This window comes from Mytilus californianus, unplaced genomic scaffold, assembly GCF_021869535.1.
Source record: "Mytilus californianus isolate M0D057914Y unplaced genomic scaffold, xbMytCali1.0.p SCAF_12, whole genome shotgun sequence".
In the NCBI taxonomy this organism is placed as follows: domain Eukaryota; kingdom Metazoa; phylum Mollusca; class Bivalvia; order Mytilida; family Mytilidae; genus Mytilus; species Mytilus californianus.
In genome coordinates, this window is record NW_026262604.1 from 33,670,445 (window position 1) to 33,689,851 (window position 19,407).

At 30.4% G+C, this 19,407-nt stretch overlaps 1 protein-coding gene across 1 annotated transcript in view; it reads left to right on the forward strand.

Annotated features, from left to right (window-relative positions):
- Positions 1-646: 646 nt before the first annotated feature.
- The window catches only part of LOC127722407 (uncharacterized), a 44,402-nt gene continuing 25,641 nt past the window's right edge, over positions 647-19,407 (forward strand). Inside the window, exons 1-15 of the mRNA XM_052229281.1 lie at positions 647-652; positions 2,477-2,560; positions 3,120-3,222; positions 5,208-5,368; positions 7,240-7,313; positions 7,563-7,666; positions 8,362-8,477; positions 9,642-9,745; positions 10,360-10,479; positions 11,284-11,425; positions 13,377-13,505; positions 13,921-14,046; positions 14,864-14,952; positions 15,761-15,775; positions 17,513-17,591. Of these exons, the coding sequence (XP_052085241.1) occupies positions 647-652; positions 2,477-2,560; positions 3,120-3,222; positions 5,208-5,368; positions 7,240-7,313; positions 7,563-7,666; positions 8,362-8,477; positions 9,642-9,745; positions 10,360-10,479; positions 11,284-11,425; positions 13,377-13,505; positions 13,921-14,046; positions 14,864-14,952; positions 15,761-15,775; positions 17,513-17,591 (1,452 nt within the window). The remainder of the gene's footprint in view (positions 653-2,476; positions 2,561-3,119; positions 3,223-5,207; positions 5,369-7,239; positions 7,314-7,562; positions 7,667-8,361; positions 8,478-9,641; positions 9,746-10,359; positions 10,480-11,283; positions 11,426-13,376; positions 13,506-13,920; positions 14,047-14,863; positions 14,953-15,760; positions 15,776-17,512; positions 17,592-19,407) is intronic.

The window sequence follows — 19,407 nt, forward strand, 5'->3', positions numbered from 1 at the left end:
TTACAAATTATCAGAATTCAAATAAAAAAAAAAAAATGTTTTCACATTGAGATTAAAATATTACCATATTTGGAAAAATAAAATATTTTCTGATTTAAGAAATCTATGGTAATAACTTAAGAAAAATGAATTGTGTACATAAAGACTGTTTAAGTCTCAATTTAAATTTGAACCCTATTTAGATTTGAATAATGAACAAAGACATATGATTACTAAATTTCGACTAAGTAAATTAGAAATAGAAGCAGGAAGATATAAAAATGTAGATGTGATAATGATAGAAAATGCTGAATTTGTAAAAATCATCATGATAATATTGAAGATGAAATACACTTTTTACTTCTGACATGTCCAAAATATATAGAAGAGAGCAGGAAATTTTTAGCATACATGTATATAAAACAAAGGGTGCCGAATATAAAAACATTAGCTGGTGAGTTTAAATTAGGCTGGCTTATGAGCTCTGAGGATCCCAAGATTATTAAACTTTTAAATGAATATCTTGTCTTATTATTTAAAAAAAGACAGGAACTCCTACAAGTACTATAGTCAATCGATAGATTATTTTTTCAAATAAAATTATAGTTATCTATTATCATGATTATTACAATGATATCATGATTATTACAATGATATAGAGTTAGAAATGGCAGTGAGTTTGGTCCAGCTTGTCAGTATTATAGAACTGGGTCACTGTACCTAATATATTATTAAATATACCAGCTGGTTTTTATTGCTGGTCTTAATTGAATAGTTTGATAATTATTTTTTTGGATTTATTTGCATTGTTTTCCTTGTGATTTTTTTTTCATCTGCAATTGTTTTAAACAATCATTGTAATCATTGTAATCATTGTATATAAATTTAGTGTAATTATTCAGCTCAGCTTTGGGTGCTATGATTAGCAATAAAACATTATTCTATTCTATTCTATCCAGCTGCTGCTGTATAAACTATTTGTATAAAGCTTTAGATTCCTGATGGTCATGAAGGAAGAAGTCTTGGATGCTTCATACCTGGTATGCAGATACAATGTTCATAAAATGATTATGTGACGAGGTTTCCATCTGAATATGTCCATTGACCTTGACCTCATTTTCATGGCTCAGAGACTGCTTGAAAAAAAAATTTTTTTGTCATGAGAATTTCTTGCTTTTTATGAGTACACATGTAATACATTGTAGGATAACTAAATTTGGTATTTGGGTTCATTGCAACGTCTATCATGTCTATATATGTCCCTCAGACAGATTCAACTGACATCGACCTCATTTCATGGATCAGTGATCAAGGTTAAATTTACATGATTAGGTCATTTCTCAGATACTATAAGCAGTAGGTCAAATTTATCTGGCAGGTATAATCTAACTTTGACCTCAATTACATGGTTCATTGAACAATGTTAAGTTTTTGTGTTTTGGTCTGTTTTTCAATTACCATAAGCATGATAAGCAATAGGTCAGCTATATTTGGTGCATGGAATAATTGTAAGATGTATACATGTCATGTCTGACAGGATTTATCTGACCTTGACTTCATTGTCATGGATATTTTAAAATGTTAAGTTTGTGTGATACTTGTAGTAAAACCTTTTTCTTGAAGACTTTCAACATAAAATAAATGGTCAGTAAAGCAGGCAAGACATTTCAGCGTGTGTTCTCTTGTTGTAACAAAAAATACATATGGTTTATAAAAGTTGAACATGTTGAAATAACAATTGCTTCTTACAGCAGTCTTTTTTTGTTTATTTGTAAAACTGGTAATAATAGAAGAAAAAGTTATTTTTTTAACCAGAAATAATTTTGAAATTTTATCCCAACTACATGTATTTGTAGTTCAATAATGTGTAACATTTGAATGTTTTTACTTTTATTTTCACAGATCTAAATGATGTGGAGATTATGTCATTGAACTTCTAATTCCCTCCAACCTGGAGAAGTTTTGAGGATTATTTCATTTTTTATTTATTCTAATTATTTTGAACAAAGAGTTCTACAATCATTTAAATGATGAGGAAAGTTTAAACAGTCTGATCATGAAGATGTTTTACTATCAATACTAAAGCATGTAAAAGGGGAAGTAATTGTGTTTCCTGTTGATTTTTCATGTTTATAGTAAAGAGAAGACTTTAAATAATTAGAGATTATCAAATTATATCTATTTTATTTATTCAAAGGACTTGTGGGATGATTATGATGATACAAGCATGACAAGTGAATTGTCCTTTATAAAACTAAAACATTTATGAAACTTTATGTTTTAAACTAATCGTTAACCACATAATTCTGGAACTGAAAGAGAAAATGGAGGAACAGAGAAACTATAGTTATGATATGCCTTAGTAATCATGGACATCAGACCTAATGAGTCTTGCAATACAAGTAAGGATGACTTCCAGTTAGTCAGCGGCACCTCACCAACCAGGACAGCTAGTTCTTTACATGATAATGGTTGTAAATCTTTACATAATATCAAGGCAGCTGTGAAGGCTTGTGAAGATGCAACCTCTCGAGTACAGTTACCTCCCCTTAACTACAATGGATCTAAAATTCTTCCTCAGGTAAAATTACAAGATTTTAAGGAGTATTGATAATATTGTTTGAATTTTAACTTTGTCTTAGAATAGTTATGAATAGTTTCTCATAATAAAAGGTATGTTTACTGAAAGTTATCTTCTTAACAAATAGCACAAAAGAAATATAAACTGATGTACAACTAGCGAAAAAATAAAAATGATTTTTATCAAAATAAGGAGAATGTTTTATGTTTTATGATTAAATATGCAATGAGACAACTATTCACCAGTGATCAATGATGAGGGAGGATGTAAACAACTATACCTCACATTTGGGCCTTCAACAATAAGCAAAACCAATACTGTGTAGCAATTTAAGCTGTAAAAGGCCCTGGCATGACAAAATGTGAAACAATTAAAAAGAGAAAACAAACAGCCTGACAGCAGCCAAGGACTTGACAAATCTGATAAACACGACAAAATTTGAATATTTTTTATAAGCCATGAAAATAAAATTATTGAAACAAATGAAGTTTGTACAATGTATATATTTAAACAAAATGATCTGTACTTTTGGTTTATACATTTTTCTAACTTTTTACAGGAACTATCTGCAGCCCCACTGCCAGTAATCCCTGCCCAGGAACCAACTGTTAGATACCAGGAGGAACCTATTTTAATAGAGACTGATGGGGGTGCACATGTGGGTAGTGGAGTCACAGCTGGGACTCCTGTTCGACTGCTCATCGTCTCCAGTAAAATTCGGAACAGCAATGCATTCAGAACAGCCATCCTGCCTAATGTTGTTTTTGTACAGTATAAGTATGAGTCTGCTTCATTGGACTCCCTGCAAAGTATGTTGTTTCTCAAGATTTTTCAAGTTTCAAGAGAACTTTTACCATGCAAAACTATTCACACCCAGCTCTTCATCCTAGGGCCAAAATCAAAATTGCAATTGTTTGATGTTGCCAACTACTCACCTAAAAAGCAGCCTATCTAAAAATAATTATGACACAAATCACTTTCAAATTTGTTTTTAAAGTTTTTTTTGTGCTCTAATGTCGTTTTCTTGTCTAAAACATGTTATGTCTTTATGGCGTTGACCAAAACAAAATAAAATCCCTACCTACCTACCTACCTACCCAACCCTACAAGGCATGGATGACAACATCAAACAATTTGTTAAAGGTTGCCTAGTCAACAATTTCAGAAATAACAAAATTTAGATTTTATTTTATTGTAGTAATTAATCTATTTTTTAAGACATTTTGCCTACTGGCCTTCAGTTTCGTTATTATCCTTCTAAACTGCTTGGTAAAAATGTCACTTTCACAATCATTAAGATGTATAGAATGGTTTAATTACTACTAGTGGCTGAAACGTCTCAAAATATGGCTTAAAAGCAACAATCAGTTGATTAACTATAAACAAATTTTACTTGATTATACCAACTAAATTTTATTTAGTTAAGTAATAGAGGTGCTTGCACATAACTGGTTGACAATATACAAGATCAAAACTTTAAAGAAACATTATTAATATAAACTAATTCGATGATTTGTTTAAAAGCTGTAAGATCTTTTATCTTGGGTGAGATATTAAATTAATTGTTAATTTGTTCCTTGTTCTGATAATGCATGAGCTATTTGCCACTGGACCTTTAGCAAACAACAACCAATCCATCAACTTTATTGAGCCTAGAGTTTTTTCTTTATACAGATTTAATAAACAACACATTGAAAGTGAGGAAAGTAGAAAGTATTGCTATGGTGATGAGTTGTGTGGGGTCATCAATACAGATTACAGGAAAGGATGAAACAGTAAGTAACTGTTGTTGTTATGGCACCACTGACAAGGCTTCTATGATTAAGTAACATCTGAAGTCATTTGCCTGGTAATGGACCTCTGGTAATAAACCTCTGGTAATAAACCTCTGGTAATATGGAAAGGAACTTGACAAAGTATCATTCTAGCAAGAGCCTGAAGCTTCTTGTGAATTCCACTTACTAGACATATTGAAACATCATTGTTGTTCATGTACTTCATTTGCTTTCTTTTTTTAAGATTATGCCAATATACAACAGATATGTTCCTTGAACAAATGGAATATTGGAAGCGAAGTTGAAAGTCTCACTAGTGGGACGTAGACATACAGTATAGCATGACACTCAATTGTGACGTCACTTTTATTGATGTACTTCCTTTGGCTTTCTTAATACATTTATCAAACTAAAAAAGACATCTTTCCTTAAGCTCATGACGTTACACAAGATAAGGTTGTATTGGATAAATTTGCTGTTTTTACTGAAATCCAAAATAAACAATTGATAGAGTCATTATTTCCATTCTCTTAATATACATGTATTGTTAAGAAGCTGCATCTTAAGTAGCCATTATTACTGTATTATTAGTAATTATAAATCTTGTACAATATTTATAAAACACCAACTTCAAGTTTGTCCCCATTGAAGAAAAAAAAACATTTTCTGGTATTTTTGTCAATAAGCATCAAAATGGAAAACATTTAAGGTCAGATATGCCATTTGGTCAACCAGCACTAAATTTAGTTTATTCAAACTAAGTTACTTGAAGTTGTTCAACTCATAGATTAATTACAAAATGTATCTTAAATATATTCAGTTGTTCAAATTTAAAATGCTTAATTATCATGATTATTCAGATATTGAATAAGATACATTTGCTGAGACACAAATTCAAGATTTTTTCACCAAGCTAAAGGAGAGTTATACAGAGGGAGATAACTCCAAATTGGATTTCTTAGCCTGTCATGCCATGAGTTACATCTACACAGACAGCATGATATTAGTCAAAGAACTTGAGAAATTGCTTCAGGTTAGTTCAATTAATTAAGTGATAATGTCTGATGATACCATATGCTGTGAGAAAGAAAAAAAATACAAACAAAAACATCTCTAGGAAGACCTTTGCTAGACTTCATGTTTAACCCCACCACATTCTGTATGTATGTGCCTGTCCCAAGTCAGGAGCCTTTAATTCAGTGGTTGTCGTATGTTTATGTGTTACATGCTTGTTTTTCGTTCATTTTTTGTACATAAATTAGGCAGTTAGTTTTCTTGTTTGAATTGTTTTACATTGTCATTTCGGGGCCTTTTATAGCTGACTGTGCGGTATGGGCTTTGCTCATTGTTGAAGGCCGTACGGTGACCTATAGTTGTTAATTTCTGTGTCATTTGGTCTCTTGTGGAGAGTTGTCTCATTGGCAATCGTACCACATCTTCTTTTTTAGCTCACCAGGCCCAAAGGGCCAAGTGAGCTTTTCTCATCACTTGGTGTCTGTCGTCTGTCGGCGTCGTCAGCGTCCGTCGTCATTAGCTTTTTACAAAAATCTTTTCCTCTGAAACCACTGGGCCAAATTTAATCAAACTTGGCCACAATCATCATTAGGGTATCTAGTTTAAAAAATGTGTCTGATGACCCCGCCAACCAAGCAAGATGGCCACCATGGCTAAAAATAGAACATAGGGGTAAAATGTAGATTTTGGCTTATATCTCTGAAACCAAAGCATTTAGAGTAAATCTGACATAGGGTAAAACTGATTATCAGGTCAAGATCTATCTGCCCTGAAATTTTCAGACAAATCTGACAACCTGTTGTTGGGTTGCTGCCCCTGAATTGGTAATTTTAAGGAAATTTTGCAGTTTTTGGTTATTATCTTGAATATTATTATAGATAGAGATAAACTGTAAACAGCAATAATGTTCAGCAAAGTAAGATCTACAAATAAGTTGTGGATGACCAAAATTGTCAGTCGACCCCTTTAAGAGTTATTGCCCTTAATAGTCAATTTTTAACAATTTTTCGTAAATTTTTGTAATCATTTACAAAAATCTTCTTCTCTTAAACTACTGAGACAAATTTAATCATACTTGGCCATAATCATTTTTTGGGTATCTGGTTTAAAAAATTTGTCCGATGACCCCGCCTTCCAACCATCATGGCCAACTTGGTTAAAAATAGAACATAGGGGTAAAATGCAGTTTTTGGTTTATATCTCTGAAACTAAAGCATTTAGAGCAAATTTGACAGGTAGCAAAAATGTTCATCAGATTCAGATTTATCTGCCCTGAAATTTTCAGACGCATCCAACAACCCGTTGTTGGGTTGCTACCCCTGAGTTAAAAATTTTACAAAAATTTTGCAGTTTTTTGTTATTATCTTAGATATCATTATAATATCTAATACTATTAATTATGATTTTAACCTTATTTTACATGATTTCCAAAGCATCAATAAATACAGGTGAGCGACACCGGCTCTTGAGAGCCTCTAGTTATATTCAAATTAGGGGCTTTCCGTTTCGAATTTTCCTCGGAGTTTGGAATTTTTGTTAATTTACTTTTTGCAAGGCAAATAATAGTTTTGAATCTACTATACTTTTTATTGACAGGGAAAATGTTTGACAATTGACAATTGACATAATGCCAACACTACCATCATGACCAACTGATTTACTGTTCAATAACCAATAGTTAACAATAAGCCCAGAAAAAAGACATGACATCCAACATCAGTTAAAATCATATTGTGGTCCAGTCAATGAAACTTTGACAAGCATTGTGTACAGATAGAACATTTTGAATGCTTGTTAAATTTTTTGCATCACCATAACTAGTCCATATATTACAGAATTTTCAATTAAGGTTAGAGTAAATTGTACTGAAATTTATTTGTTTTTACTCAGATTTCTGTTGGAATGTACAGAGATATTTTGGGGACAGACACAGGACAGAAGGATGGAAGTACAAAAAACTTAAGGTAACAATTAAGTCATTCATAGTTCTAATTGTTATAATCATTACTCTTGTTGTTATTATTATAATTACAGTTTATATAATATTAAACTGTTTACAAATAATTCTATAAAAATTCAAAATGCAAGACTGTATTCGGGCAAAAGCTGTCCCAATCTTTCAAATAATATAAATGTCACAAAAATTTCAGAATTTATAGTTCATGTACATTTTTGTATTTGTATGAGATACAAAATTAAGTTGTATATTTTAGTGCCAGTGTGGGTGAATTGTACTTCAAGCTTGATAGACTAAAGGGCTGGACCAGACAACAACAGTCTATGGCTGGTTTTGAGAAAATCCAAACAGTTGGCAAAGGTTTGTGATTTGTCTGTCAAATTTTATGTGGATTTAGCCAGTGTGGATAGAACTTAAAAACCTTATAATATTCCATTGTATAATATAAAACTTGAGATATCTTGTAATGCAAGAAAAAAGATCAAGAAATAAATTGTGCTCATATGCACAGCAGACAGCAAGTCTGAAATTCAAGTCAAATTTGGAGTGAAACAAATGTGTACAACATCAGGAGCTAATCAGATGAACATTTCATGAAAGTAAGGTCAAAATTATAATTTCAATGCCAAATTTATGAGTTTGGAATGAAAATATAATATTTACTCCACAAAAGAAGATTGCACCAATAAGCATATATTATATATAAGCGCATATAACAATCAAACAAAAAAGAAAACTAGAGAAAAAAAAAATCATGTGTGATATACATACAATAAAAAAAACTTGCCCATATTACTGTGGATTTATTATTATTCATGGGATACCAATTTTCATTGGTTTCATGAGTACAGGTGAACCACAAATTTGAATGTTGAACCAGTTATAATTTTTTTTGGCTTTAATGTGGACTTTTTAAAACCACAAAATCAAATATTCTAGAAAATACAACTTAATCCCTGAAAAATTGGTACCCAGGAAAATAAATGAATCAATAGTAACCCTCGTAAAACAGGGTTGAGCTTGAGAGAAGGATAAACAAGATTTATATATTGCAGGGGCTTATGGTGCCGCGGTATTGTACAGAAAGAAAGATGATGACTCTCTGGTTATACTGAAGGAAATAAATATGCATGATTTAAATGCTGCTGAGAGACAACTTGCACTGAATGAGGTAATACTGTGACTTTCAAAATTGAAAAACAGAGATTTATGGTATGCATTTATGAGGTAGCAACCCAAGGACACAAATAAGCAACAAACACACATACGATATGTAAAACTCTACATCAACTTGAGTTGAAAAAAGTTATATTCCCAGATACTGCAACCAATTTCAGAAAAAAATCGTACTAGAAAAAATAATTGTTAGTCATTAATATTTTATTAAAACTTACTATTAGTTTAATTTGGGATTTTTTTTTTAAATAGCTGCTGATCTTTTATTGGTTGGTTTACTTACTATGTTACCAATTATGTATAAGCAACATAAGAGTAGAATTATTAGCCCCCCCCCCCTCCCTTTCTTATAAGTCAACATTATATTTCCACATTGTTCATATACATGCAGCAAACGGTCAATGGTAAAAAAAAATACTAATGTTGATTGACATCCTAATTTGTAATATTATAATTAAGTTTGGTTATTGTAATGGCTTCATTAATCTACGTAGCATAGAATTTGACACCTACATTATAAATATAGAAATATGAAGATGTGGTATGATTGCCAATGAGACAACTTTCCACCAGAGACCAAATGACAAAGAAGTTAGCAACTATAGGTAACAGTACAACCTTCAACAATAAGACAAACCATACCCTATAGCAAGCTATAAAAAGCTCAGACATGACAAATGTAAAACATTTCAATTGAGAAAACTAATTGCATGTTTTATGTACAAAACAATAAAAGAAAAACAAATATCATATACAGCAACAAATCACGGCCACTAAATGACAGGCTTTGGAAAGACACATACAGAATGTGGCTGGGTTAAACATGTTTGTGGGAGCCCAATCCTCACCTGACAATAATACTGTTACATATCTATATTTTTGCACTATTTTTGTTATATATCTTCTACTCTGGATTTATTGTTATTTTTGGAGAACCAGGTTTTGTTGATTTCTAAGGGATAGGCAAACAACGAATATATGTGTTCAATGAAGTACCCGGTACTGTTTCCCTGTAGACATGTATGCATACTTTCATAAAACTATGAAATCAAGTATCCAGGAAAATACAATCTGTCCTTGAGCCACGAAATTTGGTACCCACGAATATTAATGAATCTACAGTAATTGAAAGACTAATGTAATACCTGTTTTTGTATAGGTCAGCATTTTAGCCATGTTGATGCACCCCAACATAGTCAGTTATTATGACAGTTTTGAAGAAGATGGTGTATTAATGATTGAAATAGAATATGCAGATGGAGGGTGAGTACATTATACTAGTGGGGGGATAATGTCATTAAGGGCTATTCCATTTAAATATATGAGGGAAGGTAGGAAGGAAAGTTTTATTTTTGGACATGGGACATGGGACATTTATGGTATTTTGTTCATTTGATGTTAGCAAAATTAAAGAAAAGAAAGTATGTTGGTTGTGGAAGGATTTTGGAAGACCGTTCCTGTCCTTCCATCTAATTTTAAATGAAATAGCCCTAATGTAAAGCAAATGAGACAATCAACAAAATTATAAATTTATGAAAAATCCACATTTTCAAATATGTAAAAGATATCATAGACTAATATTTCTTTTGAAAAAATTATGAAATAGTGTAAACATTTTAAAGTTAACTTGACTGATTTGAAATTATCTCTTTTGTAAATAAGAGTGTAGAAAAATGCAAACAATGGAAAGGATTGTCATACATAGCTTTATGAAGTAACACTATTAGTTTTTCCATGATTAAAGATGGAAAGCCTTTTCAATATCATAAATCTTTATCATGTATCAGTCTACAAACACATCACCATATACTGTAGTTTACCTTAAAAAAATGATTGCTAATCTGCAAATTATTGATTAAACTATTATGCATTTTCAGAACTTTATCCCAGTATTTGTCACAGAGAGATAAACCTCTAGAAGAGAGAGAGATCCTGGTCATGTTCCAACAAATCGTCTCAGCCATTAAACATATACATGAGCAAAATATACTACATAGGTAAGTTAAAATTAGAAAACTTTTTAAGCATATCTCATGAAATTTTAATGAAAGGAAATGTGAAATATATGACAATGAGACAGCAACCCAAAGAAACTTATCCTAAAGACAATTAAAGGTTAGCACAGTGTCTTCAGCTGTTCAGGCCTTGCGATCATACAAGTTTTGAGCATGATTTTCATACTCACACTCAGAATTCAGCCAATCATATATACTGGATTTAGTGTTTTGAGTTCAAATTTTGTACTCTGAGTTCTAAGTAAAGTTTTTATGAACTTGAACCCGGGTCTCTTCACAATATTTCAATCTCTAAATCACCTCATGTTAAATATTTGAGAAAAAATTATACAGAGACTGACAAAGAAGTGCAATCAACACCAAATTCTCCAAGAAAAAATTATTGAGATAATTAATATATATATAACACACAAAAGCATCATCTTAATAACCAATTTTATTTAGAAGATTAGTATTGCTTCTATTTATAGTTCACTAGGAGCTTTGATACGCTCAGTCAATGTTGTATCAAAAAGTATATTTTGATGAACAGTAAACATCAATTATGCTCCTGTATTTAAGTTTGAACATTGTATGAATAATTCAATAGAAAAAGAAAACAGCCTTTATATACAACTTTTGAATAACTAAGATAAATTCCATGGATTTTGAAAAGTAGAGGTAAATAGGTGTTTTTTAATATCAAAAGTGTTTCAGAAAGTTTTTATACAAAGATGGAGCTCAAATACATCTGTAATGTAAGCTTGAGTTCTACACACAACCAACATTTTTATATTATGATTTCAGAGACTTAAAAACAGCCAACATATTTCTCACCAAAGAAGGTATAGTAAAGATTGGGGATTTTGGTATTTCTAAAATGATGAGTTCTGCCAACAAGGGAGCTAACACTGTGCTTGGCACACCTTACTATATCAGTCCTGAAATGGTAAGTTCTTGTTTAACACTAGTGCACACATAATATAAAATAAAGATATGTGATATGATTGCCATACCTGCCAACTTTTCAAAATCTGCTTTGGGTATTTTAAGCCCAAGAGGACCTAATGCTCCTCTTAGATTGTTATTAGTGTTTTTGTCGAGCCTTCGACTTTTGTCGAAAAAGCGAGACATAGCGATCCTAAATTCTGTCGGCGGCGGCGGCGGCGTCCACAAATATTCACTCTGTGGTTAAAGTTTTTGAAATTTTAATAACTTTCTTAAACTACCCTGGATTTCTACCAAACTTGGACAGAAGCTTGTTTATGATCATAAAATAATATTCAAAAGTAAATTTTGTAAAAAAAAAATTCCATTTTTACCGTATTTTACTTATAAATGGACTTAGTTTTTCTGCCAGGAAACATTACATTCACTCTGTGGTTAAAGTTTTTGAAATTTTAATAACTTTCTTAAACTATCCTGGATTTGTACCAAACTTGGAAAGAAGCTTGTTTGTGATCATAAGATAGTATCCAGAAGTAAATTTTGTAAAAAAAGAATTCCATTTTTTTCGTATTTTACTTATAAATGGACTTAGTTTTTCTGCCAGTTAACATTACATTCACTCTGTGGTTAAAGTTTTTAAAATTTTAACAACTTTCTTAAACTATCCTGGATTTGTACCAAACTTAGACAGAAGCTTGTTTATGATTAAAAGCTAGTATCTTAAAGGAAATTTTGTTAAAATTTTGTTCCATTTTTTCCGTATTTTACTTATAAATGGACTTAGTTTTTCTTCCAGTTAACATTACATAACAGTCTGCAGTTTAAGTTTTTATTTTAAAACATTTATTAGATTCATAAACTATCCTGGATTTTTACCAAACTTGGACAGAAGCTACTTACAATCAAAAGATAGTATAGAGAGGAATATTTTTATTAATTTTTTTCCTCATTTTTGTTGAGCCGGTGATTAACAGCAGAAGTATGCGAGACACTGGGTTCCGCGGAACCCTTACGAATTTTTTTATGTACTACTATATTGTTTGAATGAATATGTGTGTGCTTAAATGCCCTTTTAACTCATTTGAATGCCTGTTTTGTAGTGTTCAGTTTATATAATAAAGAATTTTAAAATTCTTGTCAACACCTCTCATTGGGGGGATATCCCCCCATAAATGGAGATAGTTGGCAGGTCTGGATTGCCAATGAGACAACTATCTACATTCTACCAGAGTCCAAAGGTCACTGTTCAGCCTTCAACAAATAAACACAAATCTGAATATGTTCTGGAGAATATTGTTTTGCTGAAAGAATTTGTGGGCTCAATTGGAATTCAATGAGGGGTATTTTCTACACGTATTCTTGCAAAAAGCTGCATAATTTAATTGCATAGAAGGGCTTTTTGAAGCACTTATTTTTAACCCAAACTATGCACAATATATAGTTTTCATTAGTCTGTGTAAAAGGTTTCGTCAGAGAGAATACTAGCACCTACCAATATATTTAATTTGATTCAGGATATCAGGAAAGGATGTTTTCATTCTTTATGATAATGGGATAAGTTAATTTTTACACATGTAGATATATACTGGTAAATACGTTAATTACTAACCTGAATAATTCAGTCGTTACATTTCGCTGCTCTACGATTGCTACATTAACGTCTGAATGCCTTGACATGATAAATCACCAATAAATCATTTGGAATAAGCATTGGATTTATCTATCTCAATAAAATAGAGCTGACTGCTGATTGGTCACCTCTCCCACATTCCACAAATCAAAATCAAGTATTCGTGAAGAGTTGTTTTTGTGTGTTAGAACTTGAGGCCTTTGCCAGTAGGAGAGATCAATAATGGGGAGGGCTGTATTATTCCATTTAACTTATTACATGAAATTAATTATATTGACTGAATATTTATTTCAAACATAAGTGTTCATATCTTTATTTACAGTGTGAAGGAAAGCAGTATTATGACAAATCAGATATCTGGGCCCTTGGTTGTATATTGTATGAGATGGCTTGTTTGCAGAAAACATTTGAAGGATCCAATCTGCCTGCCTTAGTCAACAAAATAATGAAGGTAAGAAATATTTTGCTACTTAAAAAAAGTAAAAAAGAGACAAATGTAAACATGCCTACTGTATAAGCACCTGTCTACAGTATCAGTTTCAGATCCAGGATTCTGAAAAAGGGAGGTGGTGGAGAGCGGCACCAAGTCCTTAATTAATATTCATATGCACTTTGACCCTTTAGTTGTCATTTTAGATAATTGACAAATAAGAAAAAAAAATATATAATTCAATAAGCAAGTTAGTATTAACATTGCAGTTCAAATAGATATTGGCAGGAAGTTGACATTATTTTTCCAGTTAATTTTTGAAGTGATAGTAGTCAATTAAAACTTTCAAATTTACTTTATGCCTCATTTGTTATTTAGAATAAAACATAACTTTTATCTAAAATGAAATAGATATGAATGTTTAAAATATTTGCAGGGCCAGTTTGCACCCGTGAAGGGGAACTATAGCCAGGAATTAAAGGATCTGATCATGGATATGTTAAAACAAGACCCTGATCTTAGACCTTCAGCTTGTGAGATATTAAATATCAGGATTCCTGAGGTAAGCAATGAATATCAAACTTATTGAATATTATGTATAGATTTATTAATTATATGAATTTTTATAGCATTTAAGTTGTAGGAATGAAGGAGATAAAAAAAAACTTGGTCATTTCATTTCAAGTACAGAAAGTTACAGATGATAGATAAAGTTTTTTCAAAAGGCTTGTTCAATAAATGAATCATTAAAGTATGAAATAAATTTTTTCACAGACGGGTGACTCTTTCATTTTAATTGGAATACTTATGACTTTTTGATAAAGATGAGTTGTCCTAAATATGTGTGACATATTTGCCACTGTACCTTAAGCAAACAGCAATCAATCAAAAGATGAGTGAGTGTTATGTTAAAATCACGAACAATAACTGCACTTTTCAAATTTAATTATGGAGTTAAAATTGGTAGTATTGACTGACCCTTGTCCTATTTATTACAAACTTAATGCATATTATTTTACATTAATTCTATATCAGTCTAAAATCACACATTCAGAAAGATATGAAATATTAATTGTCACCAGGCCTTGAAAATCAGAAATCATGGAATAAAACTATGTTAACATGGTTAAATTATAGGTTTCTGATTTTTTGCTGAGAAAAATCTTTGATATTTTAGTATTTGGGAAGTATCTTTGGTTTAAAATATTTGGCTTTTAGTGTTCCTAACAAAGCTAAATTCAGTAAAGCGCTTCAAACACATAAAATTATTTAATTGTTACTTGCATTTCAATTTACGAGTAACATAGGAAGCAAGGCAAGATAACTTTTACCTACAGAAATATATTTTCACTATGTATTCATGATGAGTTTATTAACAGTTGATGCATAAATATGAAGAATCCCAAACAGATGAAGATTCATCTCAACAAAACAGTTTGAGTGAAAGTCGGTCCAAAAAGAAAACAAGGTGGGCATATTAGACATAAAACACATATCATCCCTCAACTTTGTATCAGGTCCTCTGTTAATGCCTTGGGATGATGCCTTGACTCATATAGAGTAAGATGTGTAATACAGTAAAATCAGAAATTTTGGATTTATTTCATTAACTCAAAAACTGCTATGCAATATGGATAAAAAAAAACTGGCATTTTGAATTTTGGTTCCATTATTTGTATGCGGAATTTACTGAAATTGTACACTGAACAGTTTAGAATTAATTTGGTCAACATGACCTACATTACAAATAAACATATTTCTTTTATATTTACAAGTGTTCTAAGGCATTTATTTTTCTGGTTTTGTTTTTTTTAATTTTTTAATTTTTGTGATTTCCAAACATCCACACTTACATTTGAAATAAAGCAATGTGTTTACATAAATGAAACAGATGACTTTACATGATTTCCACCTGATTAATTTTTGTTTACAATACTCAACATTTTTAAAGCAGCTTTGATAAAATTAGATCAGTGGTCTCTTGGTCGTAACTAGAATCTTATTTTTTAGTACCACCAAAGAAATTTAAATAGTTTACTGTAATTCCTAGAATCAGTGAAGATGGTTGATATCACCACTTATATTAAAAAAATAAAGAGGAGCTCCCAGCCTACTGAGTATTTATTCTAAAAAAGTCCTTAGAATTTCAGACTTTCAAGAAATTGTTCAACACATATATATATATATATATGGTCTTAGTAGTTAAACCAAACATGCAGACACTGTACTTTTTACAAGTGTATATAGTAGTAAATATTTATTTTTATAACATGCAGTTCCTTGGATACAAGGTATCTGATTGTTGTGTAATCTGGCATGTTGGCATGTTGTGCTCATCTAATTATGTATCAATGATGTTCAAACAGGCAAATTAAATCAGTAAAAAGTAAAAGTGACTTAGAATAATTTTTAAACAGGATTAACATAATATATCTGGAAAGAATACTCTTGGCCTCAAGAAAATCAAAATTGTCCCCTTATTTTACTATTTAAATTTTTTATGAACATTTCAATATTTGGAGGTTTCTACCAATATCTGAACAGCTAAATGTCAACTTAAACTTTTCTTTATTTACAGAGTAACTGATTCGCTTAATAAACAGCTTTAAAAAAATGAAAACATAAATTAAAACTGATTTTGTTGTTTGGACATTCATTGTTTATTTTGCTATTTTGCTTTTGTTTCACTTTTATTTTTATATTGTGTTGTGTTTACTTGCATGACAAATTGTACATTTTCTAACAAAGTTTCAGTGTCATATCACAAGATTGAAGTTGCAGTGATTGGGTACTAAGAGTAAAGTAATGTTTTAACATTGATGACATATTGCATGCATCAATCCTGTAAGGGACACGAAAGAAAAATGAAAAAGAAAGTACACTATTTTGTTCAGTATACTGTATAAAACAGAGTGAAAAATTAGAGACCGTGAAATTACAAAGCACATGAAAGATTTTGAAAACTAACATTTTCTCATTGGTACAGTGTAATCAATATTCCTTTTATGGAGATAATTTGACATTTTGTGGATCTTTAATTTGATTTAAAAACCATAAGTCAAATGTATACGGACAAAACCATGGTGAAAACAAAAAGTCAAAAAGATGAGCAACGGCCTAGAAAACACTACACAGAAAATTGCATATTGAGCTATACTAACCAAACCAAAAACTGTGTGATTACTCATTGCAAGAAAAAATTTGGCAAGTATCTTCTTGGTAAGAACAATAGTTTATGAATGAGAGTAGTTAAAAAAAAAAATGATAGAATCACTTAAGGTAGATTATAAGTATATATTTTTTGAGATAGAATTTTCTTATACTTTGCCAAAAGGAAGATTTTACTATGCTTTTTTCAAAAATATAATAAAAAGTATGGGTCACTGTGCTATTTTCCAAGCAATGAGTCATTGAAAATTGCCTAAATTTGGTTTGATTGTTCATGAAAAAACACATTTGTGTGCATAACAAAAATTCTATGAGATAGAATTTTGAAATAAATTGTAAGAAGATAGGTTTTATAATATGTTTTAAGAAAATAAAAAGAAAAAATGGTGTCACCGAACTTGTTTTCTTGCTACAGGTAAAAATTAAAAATTTCCCTATCAGTCCAGTATAATTTTTTTACTAAGAGTTATCTCCCCTTAAATGGCTTACTTGAAAAAAATGATTCTAAAAACACAAAATTTGATATTTGTTTAAATATTTTGAATAATACAATAAATCACCAAGTTTTCTTTATATAAATAAACAGTCTAACCCTTAAAATTGCAAATATGTCTCCAAATTTGCAGATTTTAGCAAATAACTAGACCGATTTTGTACTGAGATTGTACAATCCAAGATGGCGGTATACCTTGAATCTACCTTAAATAGTTTGAGTGTAAGCCTTTCAAACTTTTTAAGTTCAAAATTGTGAGTACTTAAAAATCACAAATATTTTGTCATTTGCCTATACATTCACCTGTTTTGTTTTTAAATTTAAAAAATAAACTATAATTGAATTAATCATCTTATTTTATTTATAGGTCAGTTTTGTATTATTTTGAATGCTGTACAGCTTCCATTACTCCTGTTGACTTACCTTCAAAAATCAAAATTATACATGTAAGTTTTTTAATATATCTGTATGTGAGTAGAAATGTGTAAAAAATTGTGGTATTTAATTTACTATTAAATCTCTTTATTATATACTTAGTAGTAAAGACAAGTAAGTTGTATGTGTAATACACTCAATGGCAATCGTGCTGTATCAGTCTTCTGTGATGATATCGATATCAGTCACGGTTGGAAAGGCTTTGTCAAACCCCTTATCTGTATGATGTCACGTTATCGATATCAGTCACAGGTTACAAAGGCTTTTTCAAACCCCTTATATGTATTACCTTATGTCTCAAGAAAAACATCTAAATTAGTTATACTTAGGGTACATGTATATATGTATATGATACGGCTTTTTCAATATCACACATCGTATCAACCCTCAAGCAATATAATCCCTCGAGCATAGCTGATAGTGAAAAAGCCATATGATATTCTCTATATATCAGATACTATGAATTCATTTTTTATGGTGGGTACCATTTTTCATGGATTGAGAAAAAATTGTATTTTTATTGATATTTGATTTAATGCTTTTGCGCAAGTCAACATACAAGCCTATATATATATTTCATATTTTGTTGAATGTTTAAATTCCTGGTTTTATATGACCATACCCATTAAATCCATGCAAATTGATATCGGACAAATTATAATGAATCCACAGAAGTCACATATTAAAAAAGAATTGCAATTAATATTTACATATTCAAAAGCACAAAAACTGTTCTCTATTAGAAATATTTTTATGATTACATTAATTGAATCTTTATTCAATTTTATTAATATATATGATGTCATTTTTATTAATTTTATTGATATAGAGATATATTAAGTACAGCTATATTAATTACCATCGATCGTCATTCTTTGAAAGATTATAGAAATTTTCATCAATTCACTGATACAAACAATGGACATGTCATGTGATTGTGATTATTGTGTAAAGTAAAGAGGTAGTGCCAATTTCCCCTAAAAATTCATATCATAACTTCTTTCAATCTTTACTAATTTATCACAGCTTTATGTGTGCGCTTAAAGTTCTAATATTGTATAAAGTAATTCATTTTGGTACTGGTTGGTGTCCTTTGATAAAACATTTTACAAATAACATCTAAAGATTGCAAATTTGTATCAACATAGTCTTCAACAGCAATTTATTAAGCAGATTTAAATTTTGTTATAAGGAGATACTGTCAAAAATTTAGAAAATTCCCAATGTATATCATTTATGGTATAATTTCACAAGCTTTTTTCTATTTCCAAAGTATGGCCCATTGAGTGAAATTCACCAACGAGCTTAAATGTCGTTTTTCACATGAACTTTACAAAAAAAAAGTTGGTATTTTTCATGATTTTAATTAAATTTGGAAATTGTTATGTTATTTGAATAACTTTATTTTGAAAATTCACATGAATTTCAATCACGTGAAAAAAAATTCACATGAAATTCATGTGAAATCAGTTCACATGAGTTTCAGGTACTGTAAATTCAGAAATTATTGCGAAAAATGCGACAGGGTTATAATCGCAATAATTTAAACACGCATTTTGAAATTGTTTTATATGAATTAAACAGGATTTTTCTCAATATCGCAAAAATTAAAATCGCATTTTAGTCTAAAATGACTAAATCGCAATAATAAATGCATGCAATAATTTCTGAATTTACAGTATAAGCTGAAATTTCCCTGTGTAACTAAAAAGAAGGGGGAGATAACAAAGGAATACTCAAACTCTCAAGTCAGGAACAAACTGATAATGCCATGGCAAAAAACAATAAACTACCAAAAGACGAACAAAAACCTTCAAAACATAACAT